The 23,478-nt window shown below is 41.7% G+C and overlaps 1 protein-coding gene across 7 annotated transcripts in view; it reads left to right on the top strand.

Moving 5' to 3' along the window:
- cux1b (cut-like homeobox 1b) overlaps nt 1–23,478 on the top strand; it is a 296,665-nt gene that overhangs the window by 111,689 nt on the left and 161,498 nt on the right. For all 7 annotated transcript variants that reach the window (XM_060905892.1, XM_060905893.1, XM_060905888.1 and 4 more), the window contains exon 3: nt 19,283–19,330. In XM_060905892.1, coding sequence (XP_060761875.1) covers nt 19,283–19,330 — 48 coding nt within the window. The remainder of the gene's footprint in view (nt 1–19,282; nt 19,331–23,478) is intronic.

Below are 23,478 nucleotides of genomic sequence, written 5' to 3'. Positions count from 1 at the left end.
TCTGTAGAAGATCAGAGCAGTGCGCAACATCTGACCAAATTAGCGCATGGATCAGAGGAGCGATACATAATTCAATAAGCCGGGGACGAGCTGTGTGCGTCCTCATTAATGCAGCTACACTCAAACTACTGTTCTCCTTAACTCTTCTACTATTATCACCAAACTCGGTACTCATCCTATGCTCAGGCTGTTTCTGGTCTGTTCTGTCGAGGCGTGACGATCTGCATAGGAGCACTGCGTTTTGACGTAAGAGTATGAGTTAAACACTTAAAATACACCAGAAGAGTACACAAGCCAATGGATGTTTTGAATTCGGAATAATTCATAGTTGCATAGGCATTTTGAATGCTCCGATATGAATCGAAGCCCCGCCCCTTCCCTTCAGCTCTGCTTGATCCCGCTCATTTTCCTGCTTGAAAGATGCAGCCTCGCTTTCTGTCAAAGTAAATGTAGAATGTTTTGAAGGCCTTTGCGATCTTAACTAAAATTAGACAAGTAGATCATTAGCATCAATTAACTATATACACCAAACTGTGGACACAAATCTATGTGGGCACCCCTTGACTATTGTACCCCTATGCGAGTCTTCCTGAAACTGTTTGCCACAAAGTTTTTGTAGAATATGTCTGTTTTTTACAAATTCCCTTCACTGGAACTAAGAGGCCCGAACTTCATCTAGCATGACAGTGCACCTGGGCACAAAGTGAGCTCCTTGAAGATGTGGTTTCCCGAGGTTGGAACGGAAGAACTCGAGAGAGTCATAACACGAACCCTGCTGAACATGTTTGGGACTGCACCCTATGAGTCCTTGCACATTGTCAGTGCTTGACCATATTAATGCCTGTGGATTTAGAATGGGATGTTCAACAGTGCATATGGGTGTGGTGCTCAGGTGGCCCTAATTTTTGGCCATATAGTGTGTCAGTGTTGCTACCGGAAATTGCTTGAGTGACAAAGGACTATATCAAAAACCGTTTTCCATGTATATAGATGCATTATTTGTACTATGTTTAGTGGGACCTGGTGGGACGACACATTTTTACCTCTTCAGGGTTGGTAGACATGCTGATCTTGGACTTCTTGCTTGTCCTGTGGTTCTCAAAATGCATTGTGTAGCTCTTCATTGGACCTCTGACAAGCATAACCTGTTGGTTGGTTTCAAGGCAGCAACGCACTTATTTTTATTTAAGACTATTTGCTTATCTAAGTGAGGTCAAATGAAAACACGTTTTAGTAAACACGTCTGATGTTTTGATGCCGTTACTTTTTGTTTAGTGATTGTTTATGGACTGATGTGAAGGCCATCCTGTAGTTGCAGGATCTTGCAGTATGCAGTTGATTTGGCTCTCTGAGCACACTGCATAGAGAATTCCGTACAGGAAAACAAATTTTGGAGCATCATAATGAGCATCCAGAGCAAGACTGAAGTTTAACACCAAGTTTTAAAACGTGAATCATTGGGGGAGTAAATGTTTGCATAATCAAAGTACCCAAGAGGTCCTTGAGTGAAGTCTGGCTTGCCAGACTGTTGGGTTGCTTTTGCATTTTATTTTCACATATCCAACATGGGCCACATTGAAACAAAGATCTAAACCTGATGTGTAACAGATCGAAATATCTGAGTTTCCTATTAATTCTGAAGTTTTGCGATCATATGCTAGGACAGCATGAATCACTGAACATGAATCATGGAGTCCAGATGAAAGAAGTTTGAGCATGCTCTGTGGGAGGACAACCATTCAGAAATCCTGGCTGTCTTTGAGGATCTCTCTCAGGTCACGCCAGAACGAGGATATGTTTAGTCCTGTCTCTAGCATAAAATTAAGAAATAATAAAGAGAAGCTAAAGACCAGAGTGATGACTGTGGAAACAAGAGGATCACCCGCTGCTCAAGTGGTGTCAAGGGGAATGTAGCGCATGCTAAGTTCTATCTGCCCTCTTCTACATACTTGAGTTCAGAGGTGCACATGATTGGCTGGTGTCACTGTGATTGACGAGGGTAAGAGAGAGTATGTATACCATCCCTCCCACCCAGAGAGTAAGGCCAATTTTGCTCTCTTGAAGTCCTGGCCATGGAACTATGGCATTGTTGGGAGTTTCTGACAACAGGGTGAACAATTTTGTTGCACCACTAAGGAACCTCAGCACTCCTCTTTCTACAACTATGGTAATGTTACTGGTAAAAATGTTGTTGTTTTCAGTCGAGTGCGTTTTGGTGGGGATTGAAGCAAACACGGGATTGTCTACGGGTCAGGCCTTGCATCTTGGTAAACAGGTAGGACCAAGAATTGGATCGATGTCAGAATATCGGAATGTTTCATATATCAAAGTATGCTTGCTTGTTGCTTGGTATCTTGCCATCATAAACGTCCTACGAGACGGGCAAATCTCAGCCATGTCTGTTTAAAGAAATTTCAAAGCTTGCTGACCAACCAATGATCGGTGAGCAAGCTGCGCCTTGGTAGTTAAAAAAAACAGCCATGTCTGTTTAAAGAAATTTCAAAGCTTGCTGACCAACCAACGATCGGTGAGCAAGCTGCGCCTTGGTAGTTCAAAAAAACAGCCATGTCTGTTTAAAGAAATTTCAAAGCTTGCTGACCAACCAACGATCAGTGAGCAAGCTGCGCCTTGGTAGTTCCTGGCGCAGGAGCTCCAAAGGTTCCAGGTGGAATCATGGATGATGTTCCTCTGAGGAAATGGCACCTAGAAGAATCTCCTTAGAGCCACCTTTAAACTCCTCCCTGATGTTTCCTATGTGAGCTGCTCCACACTGTACAAGGTTATTGGAATCTAGTGATGTGATCACAGGTCAGTCCCGAGGGCTGCCTCAGGGGTGTGTGTGTGGTGGGGAGTTAGAGTGGATGGCCTGGGGCCCGCAGACAGGGAATGGGAATTCCATTTCCCCAGAGAAGCAATGCTCAGCCCCTCTGTCATCCATCTTCCAGTGTCTGCAGTGGGGAAAGGGGTGTGTGTGTGTGTCATGCTCCATAGCCCTTCGCTTCTTTTCCTTCGTGTACACTCAGGCAACCCCCCCCCCCCCCCCCCCTTCCTGTACACAGTGGTTCACTCCTCCCCCAGTCCTCGATCTCCTACCCTGCACTCGTTCTTTATCTCTCTCCTCCTCCTCCTTCCTTCCTTCCTTCATCAGCAGCCTCCATTCCTCTCTCTCTCTCTCTCTCTCTCTCTCCCTCCCTCCCTCCCTCCCTCCCTCTCCCCAGCTCAGTTGTGGATAAATGAGCAGAAGATAGCCACTGAATTGCCCTCCCTTCCTTATTTAGAGATAATACCAATACACCCTCACTCACATTTACCATCAAAGGAGTGACGCACATGCGTGCGCACACACACACACACACACACACACACACACACACACACACACACACACACACACCTATCAAAAGACTTTAGCAGACACACTCTACATACACTTTGAAAAACACATTTAATGTAACAGAAATAGAATAGACATGCATCAAAGGAGCCACACAGACACAATCATCAAAGGAAAATGTGCATGCATGTACTAGAGTGTATGCACACACACACACCCTTTTACAGAAATGGCTGTGTGTATGTGGAACAGACATCATCTTGAGTTTGTGTTGACTTGTCAGTTGTGTTATTTTTCATGCTTACATGAGTAATGGTGTGTGTGTGTGTACATGTTGCCCATTATGAATTCTGCGCCCCTGTCCTGACAGCTCTGCTACATTCAGCAGTAATATCCCAAATCCCACAATAATACACACCCCAGTTTGCAGGTGTGTGTGTATATATGTGAATGAGGCCAGGAGGAGTGTTTTTTATTTTGTTGTTGTGTGTGCATTTTTTCATGAGGGCCCATGTGATGTCATATCTTGTACAGCTGTGTGTGTGTGTTTTGGAATTTCACAGATATGCTTTTGTGTGTGTGCGCGTGTGTGTATAGTATTGCACCTCTGGTGGTAATAAAGCCTTCAGTTTGGCGTCATGCATAATGCTCAGACGCGCGCACACACCTCAAACATGTTTATTCTTTCATCTTGTGAAAGTTTTTGCAATCAAACGAAGATAAACATTCTCCTTTTGTGTGTTGCGTCATTGATTTGAGGTTTGTGTGTGAGAGAGAGTGTGAGTTCCTAAGTGTTTTAAAGGTCATGGTTGAAGTCAGTGTTAATGAACGTGGGCGTGCAAACACGTTAATGTGTTTTTCTTTACAGTGATGCCATGTCCAGACGTTACGAGCTGTCGAGGTCCTAGTCTACACTGAAGTGTGTGTGTTGTCTAGCCTGCGTATGATGAGTCAGTGTCTGTGAATGCAGCTGCGTGTAGCTCAGTGTGGAGTGACGCTAATGTGTTTATTCGCCGAGCTCTCCGCATTACAGCGCTGTTAATGGAGAGTAGCGCAGTGACTAGCGCCATTAGCTCAGCATTTTGTGTGTGTGTGTGTGTGTGAGAGAGAGAGAGAGAGAGAGAGAGAGAAACTTGGAGTGTGTGGGGGTTGAATCGTTCACGTCTTCCATTTTGTCAGCCACTTTTGTGCCATGGGATAAAATAGAGGGTTGAAACACACACATGCAATTTGTCCTTGCGAAACAAGATGTTTGTCTCTTCGATTCTGTGGCCTTTTGTGAAGTGTTTTCAAAGGTAACGTTTTCTTACCGAAGAGTCACGAGCGTTTTCAGAGACGAGACGTCTCGCAGAAGTGGACCTGTAGATTCGACACAAGCAGCAAAATGTCACTTGAATGAAAGAAGCATGATAGCATTTAGATTAAAGAGACTTCTTTCTCTCTTTGTTTTTCATTTTAAAATTCATTTGAACTCTCTTTACAGGAAGTCTGGTTTCTATACACACTGTTTTATGGAGCTGGGAAAACGACGGTGTGAATGTGAATTCTGTACATGTTTGAATTATAGACATAATGGACGATGCTTTTTCAGAGTGATCAAACTTAACGAACTTGGCCCTTTCACTCCTCTGCATCCAGAACCTGGAGAGGCATGTTGTGGAGTTTGGATAGAAGTCTGTAATGTCACTGTAGAAACGTCATTCGATTTTTTTTTCCTGGGATTCTCAGCTGCTTGACATTTGACCTAATTTACATAAATTAAAAATATATATTCAAATTTGTTTTTAGGGTTTAGATATATGGTATTTAAAAAAACCCTCAAAATGGTGAAAGTGTGTGTTTATAGTGGTGAGTGACCCATGACTATTCGTTTTATTTGTACGCATGCGACAGAGTCACAATTTCAGCAATGTCGATGTCAGGAATAGCACGCTAAAGCAACAAATCCACTACTACTATGACTAAATTGCATTACACCGCCCACTTGCGTGCACACACACGCACAATGCCACTTCGCACTTGTCTTTGTCTTGTAATTTGTTGTTTATTGTACTTGGATAGCTAGATGTTACTTAAATTCCTCTTCTTCATTTAACCCATCTGAGGTAGTGAATGCACAAGTGAGCAATGAACGTGCACACATACCCAGAGCAGTGGGCAGCTATGCTACAGCGCCCGGGGAGCAGTTGAGGGTTCGGTGCCTTGCTCAAGGGCACTTCAGCCATGATACAGAGGGAGTGGAAAGTGCTGATCATTCACTCAACTCCCCTCACATTTTTCCTGCTGGTCCAGGGAATCGAATCAGTGACCCTTTGGGACCAAGGCTGCTTCTCAAACCTTCAGGCCATGGCTGCTGATGAGGGAGCATTATATTGTTTATAGCTGTTCTATCGTAATGATCTTCGACAGTAAATATATCTATAAATAGATCAAATGTATGTTCTTTAATAAGTAAAAATTTGTAAGCATTGGCAAATTGCTGTGGTATAAGAAGAATAAAATGCATGCTGGGATGCAGCATGCTATACTGATGTTGATTATTTTCCTGTAACAGAATGTGCCAGTGTTTTCTCCCTTTACATACGCTATAGGATTATGTGATGATGTGTTTTCCATAAATACAAAAAAACATTAATACTTTTATCTCTTGGTTGTCGAGTTTCTGTAAAACTGTTTAGCATTGAACACTTAACCACTCTAGTACGTGTGTGTGTGCACGCGCGTGCATGAGGGCTCTTGGGTTGCTGTCGAGCCTCTGCGTCAGGTTTTGAAAGATTCGAACACTGACCTTTTTGAAGATGGCTCTTTTATTCCTCTCGGCCCACTCAAGTGCGCTTCTCGGTGCCCGTCAAAAGCACTTTTTTCCCTCTTTAATTTTCCTCGCCAAGGCAGAAAACACTCAGATGAAGTGTTTTTCTTTGTAAGGTTAGGCTAAAAGTTTATAGTCGTTTGAAAAAATTAATTAAAAACAAGTCCTTCCTTCTGGAACATGTTCACACTTGATATCGAGTTCATCATGTTAGGGTCATCTTGTAAGGGTTTTATTTTTGCTTTCTCAAACACAATACCCAATGCAGAAAAAGTGTGTGATTAGTGATGGGGGGAGGGGGTCGGAATCCATATTGCAATCTGAAATTTCAAGTTTGTGTATAGTGCTTTTAACAGTAGACATTGTCACAAAGCAGCTTTACAGAAAATTAAAGACTTTCAGCATGAGCTAATTTGATCCCTCATTTGTCCCCGATGAGCAAACTTGTGGTGACGGTGGCAAGGAACAACTCCCTCAGATGGCATGAGGAAGAAACCTCAAGAGGAACCAGACTCAAAAGGGAACCCATCCTCATTTGGGTGATAACAGATAGCGTGATTATAAATAGCTCACTTCTATAACAGTGTCCTATAGTCACAAAGTATAACCAGGAAATTCATTATAGTTTGAACTAGTGCTGTCAAAGTTAATGCAATAATAACGCGTTAACGCGATCTCAGTTTAACGCGATTAAAAAAAATAGTGCCGTTAACGCAAATTCTAAGTTGGCCCTGCGAGTCACCCGTAGTTCCTGTTGAGGCTTGTCGCGCGCTGCTTCAATAAGAGTACGTGTGAGTGATGGAGAAAGGCATAGACATATAAACATCCTCGCCGCCATATTGGATGGGGCAAAGTGGAGATTCTTCAACCGTCTCTGGTATAGCGTCTAGACAGTAGCCGAGAATAAAGATGCCTCATTCATGTGCTGCGTTTAACTGTACCAACAGGTTTACCGTCCAAACGAGATCACATGGGATTACCTTTCACAGGTGAGACTGGAAAAATACTTTTCAATACTGTTCCTTCAGTCTTCAGTTTCCCAGCTCATCTCCACCGGGTAGGTATAGAGTTATAAGCAGTGAGAATTAGATAATACAGTGCCACACTATGATGAACATTTTTGAACGTATGATGAATGTTTTTATTTTTGTTATCTGTTTTTTCTTCTTTTATGGCAAATACTTCTCTTCAAAAGAAACTAATGAAGAGTAAAATAAAACATTTTTTTATTTTCACAGTGATATGCACTTTATTTTTCATCCCTTGGTTTTCTCATCTAATATGGAAGTTATGGATGTCAGTGGCTGTGACAAGACGTGTTATGCTCTGCAATAAAAAAAAAAAAACATTGGTACAAAGCAAGCCCATTCACTTTTTTATGCTGATAAGAGAATTACAATGGTTTTTCATGTGACAAAAATGTGTGATTAAATTGCAATTAATCGCGAGTTAACTATGACAGTCACGACATTAATCGCGATTAAATATTTTAATCGCTTGACAGCACTAGTTTGAACATGAAGTCTGTTTTGTTGAAGTTATAAACTGTTCATTGATGGAAACTTGAGTGCAAAACTGTTCATGACAGCCACAGTCCTAAAGTTAGCAAGTCAGCTGTTGTCCTCAGACATGAAAGCATTGCTGGAAGCGTCCAGAGCATTTTCCAAGCGCGACTTTCGACTGTCCATATGGGGCCGTCCTCCACAGGAGCGATGTGATGAGACCCAGCCAGACATAGGGCATCAGGATGGATCAGGCTAGTCCGAGGAACAGAAGTGGTCAGCATCTCAGTCTCAGGATCAATATGTAACTCAGAGGGACCGACAGAGTGAGAGGGGGGAGAGAGAGAGGGAGAGAAAACATATGTTGTTAGGTATGCCCAATGTCACCTAATGAGTGAGCTGAGTGTAAGCAGGGACTCCAGCAAAACTAACTATGACAGCATAACTAAAAGGGGAGAGCCAGAAGGTAACACAGGCATGAGGGCACCCCGGGCCATAAAGCAGCCAGCCACTACACCGTCAACAAACCCGAGTGAGCAAATGAGAGTGGGGGACTGACAGCATCCATACATCCCAGTTTACCAAAACACTCTATGCCTGAGGATCCTCCAGATCTCCTCCTTTACCTAATAAAATTAACAAAAGGCTTGACTAAACACAAGTTTTCAGCCTAGACTTAAACACTGAGACTGTGTCTGAGTCCCGAACACTACTTGGAAGGCTGTTCCATAACTGTGTAAGAAAAGGCTCTGCCCCCTGATGTTACTTTTGCATGACAAAATTTCCCCAAATGTATTTTTTAATTATAGAAACGGGTTCTGTCCGTCTGGTCACTTTTTCGTTTCTGAGCCATATGTTTAAAACTACTGAAGATATCTTCATGAAACTTTGTATACATATCAAGCAACATGTGAACCTGGTGCCTTTTGCCATTTTGGATTTTTGAAAAAAGTATTTTTCAAATTCTTACATAAACAGATTTTGACCTAGTTTTTAAGAGCAATGTTCGTTTCCAGAGCATATATCCAAAACTATTCATGATATGGATTTGAAACTTGGTATACATGTTAACAAGGTGATGTAGATGTGCCTTTTCCTCCTAAGAAATTTGAGAAATTTTAATTTTTCATGTTTTCATGGAAAGAATTTCAGACTTAGTCTCTCAGGTTAGTCTTAGGCGTAGGTTTTGTTTCCGGAGCTGAACTTGAAAACTATGAGTGGTACGGTCTTGAAAGTTGGTATATGTGTTGATTAAGCAATGTGTATGTGCCCTTTGATACTAGAAAATGTGAGACATTTAAATTTTTAGCTCACCTGGACCAAAGGTCCGGTGGGTTTATGCCTTGGGCTGCTGAGGTCAATGTAAAGAGGTAGGGTTGGTTTCCTGCAGCAGAACTTGAAAAATGTGAGAAATAATATCTTGAAACATGGTATATAGTTGGTATGTAGGGCGGGGGATATAGATGACTGTCTTCTTGTTGATTGCATACATGGCAAAACTTGATTTCTGTCATTCTTATTTGGAAACATGTCCCAAACTAAGTGGGGTTTGATTAGTATGAAGGTGGAAGGGGTGATAAAATCGAGTCCAGGTGTTAATCTTGGTGCACACTATATGCTGACTAATTTTGGAGCTTGGGAACAATCTCTGCTTGTATAGCGTGATCAGTGAGGCACCAATACTTTCAAGTGTCGTGTGTAATTATTCATCATGTCACATCTACTGTAAATGCTGTTTAGGAAGTGCAGGGATAAAAATGAACACTGTTATCAAAATAACTCTTTTTGCGTGGTAGCTCCAGTTCTCTTTGCGGAACAGTCAACTCCACAGAGAGTGAGTTGAGGGATCACTGGGGGATCAGGTGTTCTTGGGTGTAGATCTCTCCAGGCAAAGGATGGTGGAGTGTGTACACTTTGCCTGCAAGTCGTGTGCAAACTCCAACGACAAAACGACAGCTCGTTAGCGATTAAAGTCGAGATGGGATGATTGTGAGATTGTGAAGGAGTTATGGAGTCTGCAGGGCCGTATGTCCAGGATAAACAATTGGCTGTAATGTTGTTGTGTAAGTGCACCAGTATTACAGCTGGTTATGTTTAATTAAATGAGGCCGAAATCATAATCAGTGTCGTGATTTTAAAGTACGTTGAGTTGTGCAACCCTGTGGTGTGTGTATGTGTGTGTTTGAATGCAAAAAGCATCCTGTAGACGTTTGACACAAAAGCAAAGCTCTTAAGTCTCATCCTGTGTTTTGTGCATCCAGGCTGCCTGAGGGCTCACTGCCCCCCCCCCCCCCCCCCACCCCCACCCCCCCACGCCTGTCTGCTGTGTGTCTTGGCTCATTGTAACTGCTGCTACTTCATGTCTTTCATCAGTCTCTCTCTCTCTCTCTCTCTCTCTCTCTCTCTCTCTCTCTCTCTCTTTTACTTTGTCTCCCTGTGCTGAAATGTCTGTCTTGCTCCAAATGCCTCATCAAACACTCCGCACACTGCCTGGTGCCTTCTCAGGAAATGATTTTCCCAAGTGTGTGTGTGTGTGTGTGTGTGTATGAACCGTGTATGTACACAGTTCGTTCCGGTGTGTTTCCTCGCTTTAGCTTTTCTACTGCACTCCTCTTTCTTTGCAGCTTCGTTATCCCTTTTCACCGTGGGGTGTGAAATCAAACATACCAAGAGCTTTAGCTTTTAAAAAAAAAAGTTCCCAGGAGGTGTACCTATGTGGGTGTGTCCATGTGTGAGAGAATAAGAATAAAAGCTTCCTTTCAGTCCTTTCACTCTTTTAATAAGACAAAGATGTGACTGTGTTGTGTAATATGTAGGATGCATTTGTGTTGAGGGAATGCACCCTGATCAATAATCATGAGTCTAATGCCTCATTACTACAACCTTCAGACTGTGGAAATCACAATTTCTGGATTTTTAGTGATTTTTTTGTGTGTGTGTGTGTAATATTGTACGTGTGCTACAGTGGTTAGCACTGTCATCTCACACTGTCACAAGAAGGTTCTGGGTTTGAAGCTGATGACTGCATGTTTTCCTCATGTCTGCGTGAGTTTCCTCAGGGTGCTCCGGTTTCCCCCACAGTCCAAAGACATGCAGTTAGGCTAATTAGCTACTCTGAATTATGCGTGAATGGTTGGTCCCAAGCCTGGAAATGAGAGGGTTGCAGTAGGAAGGGCATCCGGCGTAAAACTATGCTCCAGTTAATAACATTTATCAAGGACATGGCAGTCACCCCACACACATAAGTGGGACAAGCTGGAAGAACAATAGTAATAAGAATAAGAATATTATACTTGTAGTGAGTTGTACATCCCACTGTATCTTAGCACTGTGAAGTCGATGACTATATTCCTGGTAGAATTTCATAGTTGTCCATGTCATGCACTTTTTAGACAGTCCCTTATTTTCCTATTACCTTAAAGTGACCTGTATGTCTGAACGATGAGCTTCAGCAGGCTTAAACAGGAGAAATATACAAATATATTGAATTCTACTTGGTGTTTGGGTCACTTTCCACTGCACAGTTTTAAAAAAATGCATATTTGTGTGTTAAGAAATTGAAAAGCATACCTCGAAAGTGCACCGAGTGTCCATTATAAAACCGATTTTACAATGGTGTATTTAAGCAGCACTGAAACAAGGCACCAAAAAAGGCACCGGGTTTCAGTACCCAACCTTAATCCTGTTTAATGTGATGGATCAACCAAGAATTAAAGCTAGACGGCCTTTTGATTTCATAAAATTGGTGAAATTTAGTCCCCTCTGAAATTTGGTCATTGTGATATATGTTTATTTCTGTAATATCTTACAAAATATCAGGCCATTCTGTGGCTGGGAAGTTATTTAATTTGAGGGGATTCCCGAGCAAATAATTTGCATGAAATCGCTCGCTTCGCGCAGTCAAGCAGACAGAGGAAGTCTGTGTGCGCATGTGCAGGTTTACCTTGACCGTGCACTGGCAGTTCCATCATTCTGTCGTTAAACGAACAGCTGATCACACATAGGTGCTCATTGACTGCCAATATTTATTAGTTTGGTCCTGCGTTTCCTTTCCTTTGTATATAACACAATGTCTTCTCGCTTTCCATTACTGTAGTCGGTCTTTTACATTTCTTTTTTTTACAGTTCATTTGTCATTTACAGTACATTTTCATTTTACAGTTCATTTGTCCTCCGTTTTTCTCTCCTGTTTCAAATTTGTATCCCACAAGTTTCCCTGTTTGCGCAAACGGGGAAGGCCCACCATGTGATGCATGATGTAGTATCTTGTATTGGGTCATGGTGAAGCAGGGAAAAAAATAGCGGAGGATTTAGGGCCACGTGGCCCTACATTCATTAATTGTTCTATTTTTAAAAAAATAATAATAAAATTGGAAGTCTGTAATTCAAATTCAGTAGCTTTCGGTCCACTAAACAAAAATAATTGGGTGTTGGGGAAAATTATTTTTATGACCTACCCTTTAAGGGATTTTTGATGAGCCCCAAATAAATATCTGGTGATTTTCTTGCTGCCATGTTGGTCTCATTCGACTTCTGAAGCTGTGGTCCACAAAGGGCTCAAAAAGCGTAGGTGGGATCTCGTTGCAGAAAGGTAATGATCAGGAGAGAGAAGGGTACAAAAGTACCTCAAAACACTGAAGACCATCAGCAAGTGGAGAAAATGTAGCAGAACAATGACATTCCCAAGAACAGGACGTCCCTCTGAAATTTACTCACAGAAGTACAAGATGAAATCTTATGAGTGATGCTGCCAAGAGACCTACAGCAACATGAAAAGAGCTGCTGGAATAGCTGGAACAGATGATCTCTCTCTCTTGTATTCTTCTCATGTCTGGGCTGTGGGGTCAGGTGTCCAGATGGAAGCCCTTTTTTCATGAAAGGGGAAAAAAAAGTCCAAGCTGACTTAAATCACCGCAGACCATGTGGCAAAATGTTATGGTTTGATGAGATGTATTTGGCGCAAGAAAACAAGACACGGTGAAGCATGGTGGTGCTGGCATCATGTTACGGAGCTGATTTTCTTTAGCTGGGGTGTAACTGGGGCTCTAGTCAGGATACTGGGAAACATTTCACTCTCCAGCATGATGATAACCCAAAACACAAAGTGAGCAAAGGAAGTTTCATGAGATGGTGAATGTTTTGGTGAGATCGAGATTCTGTTAGAAACCTGTGGAATAGGGATAAAGGTGGTGTAGAGGAGGTGATCTTCTAGTTTGATCAATCCAGAGCATTTTTGCAAGGAAGAGTGGAATAATAATGGACCAAAAACAAATAAGTGTTGATAGTTTGAACTACGTTCTGTACAAACAAATTATTTTTAATCTACAGTCCTGTGCGAAAGTCTTAGAAATGCTGTCAAATGTAAAGAAATGCTGTCAACCAAAAATGGCTTAAAAATAATGAAATGTTTCAATATGAAAAAAATATTATAAACAGTAGTCAGTAATCCATAATAAAGGAAAGAAAGTCAATATTTGGTGTGAGATGACCCTTTGCTTTAAAAAAAAAATGGTCTCAGGTCCAGTGAGTGCAGTTTCATAAGGAAATGAGCGGTAGGTTTTACTGAGCATCTCGCAGAACCAGCCACAGTTCTTCTGGACACTTTGCCTGTCACACTTAATTTTGTACCAAAATCCAGTAGCCTTCATTATGTTTTCTTTTTTAATCTGAAAAGTGCTCTCTTATGGAATATGCTGCTCAGATAGAAACTTTTTTTTTCCTCCTATAACGCTTAATTTTGTGCTGGAAAAAACCAAACATTTGGAACTCTAAAATGTTTTTGGACTGACTCGATAATGTAGAAGTCATAAAATAGAAATCTATAACAAAGATTGTATGAAAAAAAACAGGGGGAGGGGCTAAGACTTTTGCACAGTACTGTGTGGAGAGATGTATGTTGCTGAACAAACCTGTATATGTATATCCTAGAGGTATGATTATTCCTGACGTATCTCATACACATTCTCTGGACTGTATAAGGTACAACAGTAACATGGTGTGTGTGTGTATATATATCATGGCTGTGTTCCAAATCTGTCACTCGGGTAATAGCCTGTTAATACGTATTTATGAAGCGAGCTTCTTTAGTGGAATTACCGGCTGCCTGATTAAATGAATTCAGAGACTAAAGGCACTCAAGTTGCTTTGCGTCCGTAATAGTGCTGGATCAACTCCAAGTAAGTGTGTGTGTGCTGTCCAGTTTGCCCTGCCAGCAGTTTTCTAAGCTTTTCTTGTGCTCTATAAATAGGCTGTGAGATGCGGGCTGCCAGGCAGACCTGCTCGTCAGGCCTAATTACAGCTGAGCACTCCTTCCCTCACTCCCTCCCTCCTTTATTCACTCCTTTATTCCCTACTTTAAATCCCTCGCTAGAGTCATGGCCCAGCTTGCTGCCATCTTTTATTTCACTCCGTGTGTACATTCTTGAGAGCATGAGAGAACATCCGGATGCGTGCAAGCGGATTGCGCTTAATGCAGTATGATTTTGTGAGCAGAGCGTCAAAGGAAATGCATTTTATATCACGTTGATGCAAGTCTGTTTATTAAAATGCAACAAAAAAGTCCTTGTGAAGATTGATTCGATTAGAGTTTCTTCATAAACATTTCAACAGGTTACGTTATCTCGAGTTTTCACCAGTATTGAATATTGATTCAGTTATTTTTTGTTTTCATAAATGTGTCTCAAGGAATTAGTCACACAGTCAGGGAATATAGACGGGTGTAGATTTTCATGTGTTATATTTAAACTAACCTGAACAGGGAGTGGAATATTATCTTGAACGTGGTCTAATCAAATCTCAGGGTTTTAATGTTGTTAAAGTGATGCAGTTTAAACGTTTGACAGTGATCAAAGGATAATTAGTGATTTAAATATTAGGAGATAGGAGGGTAAACACCAAGCTTTCGAACACTAATATACAACTTTGATTCATGATTCGATATTTAAATAATATTGGCTGGCTTTTTTTTTTTTCATGGTATATCAGATATATTCCTTTCAGCTAGTATGATACTGAACGAATCCAAGACGAGTAGCTGAATGGAATATCTCTGATATACCATGAAAAAAATCCAGCCATTATTATTATTATTATTATTATTATTATTATTATATACACACACACACACACACACACACACATTCATTCCTTTTGGGTGTTCAACGCGTCTTTCTCTTTCAGATTCTCTCAAAATCTTCTGTCTTTAACGAAGCAAACCTGGCAGCCATGTTTGTTTACAAATTGTCCCAGTCGCTCGCTAGCGCAGAAGTTTTACGTATCCGACGTGTGACTTCATGTTGTCTCGACAGCCATGCAATATCGTAAACCATATTCAACGCTCAATCTCCATTGGATAGAGTGACGTAATACACGTAGGATAAGCGATATGCTAACAATATTCCATGCTCTCAAACCCACTAGAAGGGAATAGAACATGTTTTTATTACATTGAAAAAGTGTCCTGTATGTATAATAATTGACAATAGCACAGAATCTGTTATGATGCGATTTAATTTCGGCACTTCTGATCAATACGTGACCAGCTTTGTTCACAATCTAGAGCAAAGTATGAATTCGGGAATGGTTTTTCAGGAATAGTTTAATAGTTTTTCAGGAATACTTTAATAGTTTAGATACTTATCCAGTTATGTAGGACAGTTTTACAATATAGAGTAAATATTTTTTTAAAAATTGAGCCCTTGAATCTACAGTAGTGTGCAAAAGTCTTAGGCACGTGTAAAGAAATGCTGTAGACCAAAAATGGCTTCAAAAATAATCAAATGAAATGTTTCAACATTAAAAAAATATTGTAAGCCGTAAACCATAATAAATGAAACAAAGTCAATGTTTGGTGTGAGACGAAATTTCCTTTGCTTTAAAAATAAAAAAATAAAAAATACTAGCCTCAGGTACAGTGAGTGCAGTTTTATAAGGAAATGAGCTGTATACTGAGCATCTTGCAGAGCCAGCCACAGTTCTTCTGGACACTTTGTCACACTTGCTTCTTCATTTTGTACCAAAACCCAGTAGCCTTCATTATGTTGTCTTTTTTAATCTGAAAAGTGGGCTTTTGTGTAATATGCTGCTCAGATACAAACTTTTTCTTTTTTTCTGTAACATTTAATTTTGTGCTGGAAACCCCCCCAGAACATTTGGAACTCGAAAATGTTTTTGCAATGTTTTGACTCGATAATGTAGAAATCATAAAATAGAAATCTCTAACAAAGTTTGTATTGGGGAGGGGAATAGGGTTCCTAAGACTTTTGCACAGTACTGGGTATTTTATGAACTGAAATTATTCCATACTCTGATTTGGAGTAAAATTTTTCAGTCAACCATAAAATTAATTTAGTTGTTACTGCAGAATTGTTAACACTGTAGTCTGAGCACACGGTTTATTTAAGACTAGGTTTGCAGTATTTAGAGTATTTAGCAGTGGTGCTTGTTTTAATAAAATACCTGCTGAGAGGAGGAGAAGGTAGTGTCAGGCAGCACTGAAATGAATTTAAAGCATAAGGATAGAATTTGTTTAAAAATAATAATGTAAGCAGATTAGCAAATGATAAAGAAAAAACAACACTCAACATTTATTACAACCTTTCAAAAACTGCTCAGGTGAGATGGTACGTATGGAGACGGCATTAATAATAACAATAATAATAATAACAACGGGTTTTAAATCCTCTTTTTGAAAGTCAGGGCAATTTTTATTGCTGATGTTTCCAAATGTTTTCGGCTCTTTGTTAAACTGCAAAGTAATTGGTTTAGTGCATTATCTGCAGGCAGCACACACACTTTGACTGAGCGAACTGTGTTTCAGAGACGCTATCAGAGCCGCAACAGTGTGGAGAGTAAAATTTCCTTCAGTTAGCTTTTCACTTTTGGGCTGGTTTTTAGCTCTATTTGTTTTTCTTTGCCGTTCGTGACATGAAATTCCATATTACTGCGAAACTATGAAACATGATGTCCTCCAGCTTTATACATTCCAGTATCTGAAACCTTTTCCAATCCTGCTGCAGTGCGCGGATACTCGAGACTCCTTCCTTAAACTTCACCAAAATCATATTCCTGTTTTACTTTAAGTAATTTAATATGGCTGGGGAATCCATGGCCTGAAGGTTAGAGATGCAGCTTTGGGACAAGAAGGTTGCTGGTTCGATTCCCTGGACTAGCAGAAATGACTGAAGTGCCCTTGAGCAAGGTACCAAACCCCCAACTGCTCCGGGTATGTTGTATGTCGCTCTGGATAAGAGCATCTACTAAATGCCTGTAATGTAACATAACTTTGTTTTATTTTTATAGATCAGTGGTTATTTCGCCTGTAGTCAGCTGGGATAGGCTCCAGCTTGCCTGCGACCCTGTAGAACAGGATACAGCGGCTAGAGATAATGAGATGAGATGAGATCAGTGGTTTAGCTGTTACGATAGCTCGATGACAGGCACATTAATTAATATGCATAAATGTAACCTTCTAGCCCAGTGGTTCTCAAACTTTTTTCACCAAGTACCACCTCAGAAAATACTTGGCTCTCCAAGTACCACCATAATGACCAACATTAAAATACAGTAGCATAGTAGATCTAAGTATTCATTAAAAACAAGGCGGAGGTTTTATTTAACAAGTATATTTTATATTGTTGGCCACTGTAACATTACGCACAGTACTTTGAACAGTACTGCCATGCTCCTGGATGAACTTGTTCAGTAACTGGAATATTTGCTCTGATGTAGTTCTGGTCTCCAGTGATTTACAGAACATACGAGCGCCACACCGTCATATTCATATCTCACATAAACCAATAAATTGGCCAAATCTGCAACATCTGTAGTCTCATCAAGCTGTATGGCAAAATATCTTCTGTTCTTAATGCGCTCAATCAGCGTCTTTTTAACATCGTCAGCCATGTCGTTTATTCTCCTTGACACGGTGTCATTTGAAAGCGGCACCAAGTTTAACTCTCTGGCAGCTTTCTCTCCACACATGATACGTGTCATCTCTTTGGCTAATGGCAAACACAGCAGTTCCCCAAACTTTTTAAAATTATTAACTTAATTTGTATTTCCTTTCATTTTCTTGTTATCGGTTGATAAGATATTTTCATCCATTCGGATATTATGGATAGTATTTCACTTTTTTTTAAAATTTATATTTAATTAAGTGATTCTTTGGCGTACCACTAGAATGGAGCCCGCGTACCACTAGTGGTACACGTACCACAGTTTGAGAATCCCTGTTCTAGCCAATCAGAGTGAAGAATTCAGTGATTAGTGTCCAGGCTGAGAAGCACTTGACTGACTGAACTGTACAAATCTGAATGTGGGAGGGGAAGAAAAGTCAGATGACAGTCAAAGGAGTACAGAGCCTCTTTTACCACAAAAATTATAATATTGGCACACGTACTATTTGCACACTTCATTTGCACTTTTCATTTTGTGAGTGAATCACCAGATTTTGTTCCACAGCCCCTCTAACGTGTTTGAGTATTAACTGTGCAGCCTCAGAACCCCCGCGATCACACAGCGGAGCTGAAATAACACACAAACAGCTTCTCTGCAGCGCTTTGTGTTTCTAGAACTGCGGCTTTCCCCACGCAGTAGGGTTTTTTTTTTGTGTGTGTGTGTGTGTGTGTGTGTGTGTGTGTGTTGGCAAGAATTGGAGTGTTATATGTAAACCAGCTGCTGACAGAGGTTTCCTGTGGGTCACCAGGACCTCTGAGCAGCTCTTACATAAACGTTATCCAGGCAGGAGCCAACACACACTCACTCACTCACTCACTCACTCACCGGCTGCCCAATCAAATCCTCAGAGTTTGTTTCTGTCCCTGGGGGAGTCTTCAGTTGGGGGGTGGGGGGGTGGGGTGTACATAGTTCCTCATTTAGCTGCGTAGATCGCTGCTGAGTGTTCATGTGATGACGGAAAGCTTGAACCAGCTGCACAGTCTGCTGCTGAGCAACCTTTCACCTTCAAAGGTTGACCTCGGTGACCCCGTCTGACCCCAGCAACCTATCAGTGGTGTCGATGCAAATGAGTAGATGGGTCAGTTGTGCTTGACTACTACTACTAAATAATATTAAAAAATATATATATAATAATAATATTGGAAATATATTTTTAGAAAAAAATTGTAAATGTGTCTCTGTCTGTTTCCCTCTCTTTGTCATCTGTCTGTCTGTCTCCCTGTCCCTGTCTCTTTCTCTCTCTCCCCATCTGTCTGTCTGTCTCTCTCTCTCTCTCTCCCTGTCTCTCTCTCTTGATTGAGCATCTCATGGATTCCATGAGAGCGTGAGTGAGTGGTGTGTGTGTGTCTGCGCGCGTCCACATATCCACAGGACATTAATGCTTCATATTTGCATGTTCAGCTTTGACGTCCTTTTGCATGAGTTGTAATTTAATCTGACATGACTGATTCACCCACACAAGACATGGAGTGTGTGTGTGTGTGTGTGTGTGTGTGTGTGTGTGTGTGTGTGTGTGTGTGAGAGAGAATCTCTGAGGACACGTCACATTCCTTTAAAGCCAGTGTACTTTTCAATGCACCAATAAGAGAAACTGACAACAATCATTCCTTCATCACTGATTTAAGCAAGTTACTATGTGATGGTTTGACCTCTGACCTTTTGTCCTGCATTTTCTTTCAGGACCTGCGCAAGCAGGTAGCTCCGCTGCTGAAGAGTTTTCAGGCCGAGGTGAGTGGTTTTTATGCTCTATAATAAGTGTAAGTGTGTGTGTGTGAGAGAAACATTCCTCAGCGTACGTGTTTAGCCACTGAGCTGTCACACTCCTGTAGTGCGTGATGGCGACACACAGACACACTGCAGCACATCAGCGACATCCATATAAATAATCCTCACCATTTAGATCAGAATAACACACCGTCCCACAATCCTTCACTCCTCTTTTCTCTCTCGCTGTCCCCCCATCAGCCCCCTCTTTCCTTCCTCCTGTCTTTTTCTCCCTGTCAGAGAGTACAGCATGACCTGAACTGGCTTGGAGAGAGAGAGAAGGAGAGGGAGGAGTGGACTTTCTCTCTCACACTCTCTCTTGTCCTTTTCATGATGCTCCTGGCCCGGAGGCCATGTTTAAATCACATTCTGTAAAAAGGACAGCGTTCTCTGCTTAACCTTACAGAGCGAGAGAGAGAGAGAGACAGGGACAGAGGGGAAATGGAAACGGCGATGAGAGAGACAAATACAAGCTGTTAAGTTAAAAGAATGAATGAATGACTGACAGATGGACAGAAAGACAAAAAACGAGACGTGATGCAGAGAGACAGACACAGATAGCAAAGGATGTGAAAACTGAGATGGGGGTAGAGACAGATGCAGGGACCAGAGGGCAAGACACACAGAGCCAGTCTGTCAATATAAAATGTCTACACACTCCTGTTAAATTTGCAGTTGTTTATGATGTTGAAAATCAAACCACTGAAGGCCATCATCAAGTGGAGAAAATGGGGCACCACAGTGACGTTACCAAGAACAGGACGTCCCTCCAAAATTGACAAAAGGACGAGATAAAATTATATCAGGGAGGCTGAATGAGGCTAAATGAGATATAAAGCAACATCAAAAGAGCTGCAGGAATATCTGGCAAGGACTGGTCACTCCCTACGTGTCATGTATTTTTTTTTTTCGAAAGCGTGTGGACTGTAGGGTCGAGTAAACAGTCGGAAACTTTTCTCTTGAAGAAGAAGGGGGGAAAAACAACAAAACATCCAAGCCCACCTAAATCATGGATCGTCATGTCTGATGAGACCAAGGGAGAACTTTCTGAGCATAATTCTACAAGGTGTATTTGACCACCATACCCAGAGTGAAGTATGGTGGTGGCAGCATCATGGTATGGAGCTGCTTCTCTTCGGCTAGGGCACAACCAGGGTTAAAGGGACTCATGGATTGCTCCAAATATGAATCTGTTTCAGCAAAAAACAGGCAGGTCAGCTGAAGATGAAGAAACATTTCACCTTCCTGCACAACGATGACCCAAAACACAAATCCTGATTGGCAAAGGAGCAGCTTCAGAAGAAGATCGATGTTTTGGAACGGCCCAAGAACCTGGAAACTACTTAACAGGGGTGTGTAGACTTTTTGTATCCGTCGTGTATCTCTCTCTCTCTCTCTCTTTTTCTCTCTCTGTCTCCCCCATCACTCATTAAAGTTGCCGTTCTTCAGCAGTCTATTTAAATCGCAACGCTCCTGCTCCTATTCTCCGACCTTCTAAAAGGAGACGCTCCCCTTTCCACCATTTATCCTCATTTCTGCAGCTTTTCATCAGGCTGGCCTTTTGGCAACAGGAGAGAGTGATTTAGTGAGGGAGGAGGCAACTCTCGTCCCCTTGTCCTCTCTTCCTGATCTACATCGATGACCCTGAACAATGCAGTGTGACAGCGATGCCCATGGCCAGCCCATAATATTCCATTTATGCATTTGTGTGTGCGTGTGCACGCGTGTTCATGGCACAACAAAGAACAAGCTTTTTCCTTATGAGGAACCTGTTATTATAATTGAGTTATAATGTTTTGATAATATTTTAAATCGAACACAATTGAACAGGGTTCCTCCCGGAGTTCTGAAAAATATTCTCCACTTTTTTCCTTGAAAAATAGTCCAATAAGTATTCTTCACTTTTTCTTCACTGAGTGTGTATTTTTTTTTCTTAGTTACCGACTTATCAAAACGGACTTAATACAGGTTTATACCAACCAAACTGGCACAATTCAAATATTTGTACAGATCCAGCTAGGCCTTTCCATTCCATATAAAATTCGGGTTCCACTCCAACCTCTAATAAGAGAGACTTGATTTTGGGCCCCCTGTGCACCATCAAGCTAAAATAAACCTCTTTAGTTTGAGCTTACTGAAGGTTATTTTAGCAGGGAATGATTCAAAAGAGGTATTAGGACTCTCTTTAGCCTCTACTTCAACAGAACACTTGATTTACAATTGAACAGAGTCGAGAAGAGTCTTGAACCAACCAACAGTGAAGGAATCTGAATTTGCTGTTGATTTATGAATCGAACACAGAACGACATGGTGTTTATCATACGTTCGCCACGGGAACTCAACATGTCGCCACCTGAAACATAGCTTCCTTCAGTCATTTGCTGGCTGACAGCACTTTCACTTAGGTGTGTGTGGTTGTTGTTTTTTTTTAAACAGACCTCTGTATTACTGACACTGTCTGATGTGCTCGGGATGGTTGGGGCTCTGAATGTGTTTTACTGACCCCTGTATTACTGACACTGTCCGATGTGCTCGGGGACGGTTGGGGCTCTGAGTGTTTTACCGACCCCTGTATTACTGACACTGTCTGATGTGCTCGGGGACGGCTGGGGCTCTGAGTGTTTTACCAACCTTAGTATTACCGACACTGTCTGATGTGCTCGGGGACAGTAGGGGCTCTGATACCCCTTTTCCACCAAATCAGTTCCAGGGCTGGTTTGGGGCCAGTGCTGGTGCTGGTTCACAACTCGTTCAACTTGCGAGCCAGCTGAGAACCAGTTTGCTTTTCCATAGCTCACGGTGCTAAGGGAAGCCACGCTGTATACGTCAGTTACGTCGTTGTATACGTCATTACGTCACTGTATACGTTAGTTACGTCGCTACATTTGCATAAACCTTGGCGCGAATATCGAAGCAAAAACAACGCGGAAGAAGCAGCAGCGGCAACAACAACAACAATAATAATGGATGACTTCGCGTTTGTACAGCTGCTGCTTCTCGTCGCTTAAAAATGGCGATCTTTCGCGGTCTTGTTATTGTTGTTGGTCTTAACAACTCCGCGCCCCCCCGCTGACGTAAGTGGTTCTTTCCTCTGGCCCAGCAGAGAGTTGGTGCTAGCCTGGAACTGGTTTTTCTGGCCCCAGAGCCAGTTCTTTGTCAGTGGAAACAGAAAACCCGGCTCCAAACTAAGCACTGGCCCCGAACCAGCCCTGGAACTGCTTTGGTGGAAAAGGGGCATGAGTGTTTTACCGACCCCTGTATTACCAACACTGTCCAATGTGCTTGGGGACGGTCGGGGCTCTGAGTGTGCCTCTCCTGTGGCTGGTTCAGCCCTTAAATCATCTTCAGCGCTTGAAGAAGCCCACCCAAAAACTTCACCAGCTTAGACTGCGCCATTGTTTGGTTCACGCACAGATAATTACACCACCACACCAGGCCGATTAATTCGCATTGTGATTGGTTAAATATTCGGCGCTCATTTGGTCATTGTGTAGTTGATTTTTATTGGTCACAAGCATGTGCTCATTGTTTACACTCTGGCTTTTCGCCATCTCTTCACTGCAGTTGGATTTGTGGAGGGATTTCTGAAAAAAACGGCTGATGATAATGATGACGTATACATTCGTCACTGTGATGACTGCTAGTAATTTTCTCTTCGTCACTGACGGATTATGTTCGTTAATGACAAGTGTGACGAGTGCCAGTGGGAACCCTGATTTGAAAAAAGAAAGCAAAATATAGTTACTGAAAATGATTGATTATTTCTAGAAGGAGAGGTTGATGTACCATTTTATGGGAGGAGTCTCCAGTGTTAGTGATTAAGAGTGGGGAGGTTTTCCACCACAGGAAAGTCTTCAGGATGGAGGAGCTGGCTGGTTAAGATGAAGCTAGGGGTTTTTTTTTTGGGGGGGGGGGGGGGGGGTGTTTAAAAATATATATATACAGTTGTGGTCAGAAGTTTACATACAGTGACGTCACCTTGGATATGAATGTCATGGCAATATTTGGGCTTTCAGTAATTTTTTTGAACTGTTCTTTTTCTGTGGCAGAATGTACAGCATACATCTTGAATAAAAAAAACACTAGAATTTGGTGCACAAGTTTTAATTTTC

Source organism: Neoarius graeffei, chromosome 23 (genome assembly GCF_027579695.1).
Source record: "Neoarius graeffei isolate fNeoGra1 chromosome 23, fNeoGra1.pri, whole genome shotgun sequence".
NCBI lineage: Eukaryota > Metazoa > Chordata > Actinopteri > Siluriformes > Ariidae > Neoarius > Neoarius graeffei.
This window is presented reverse-complemented; position numbering and strand designations above follow the sequence as displayed.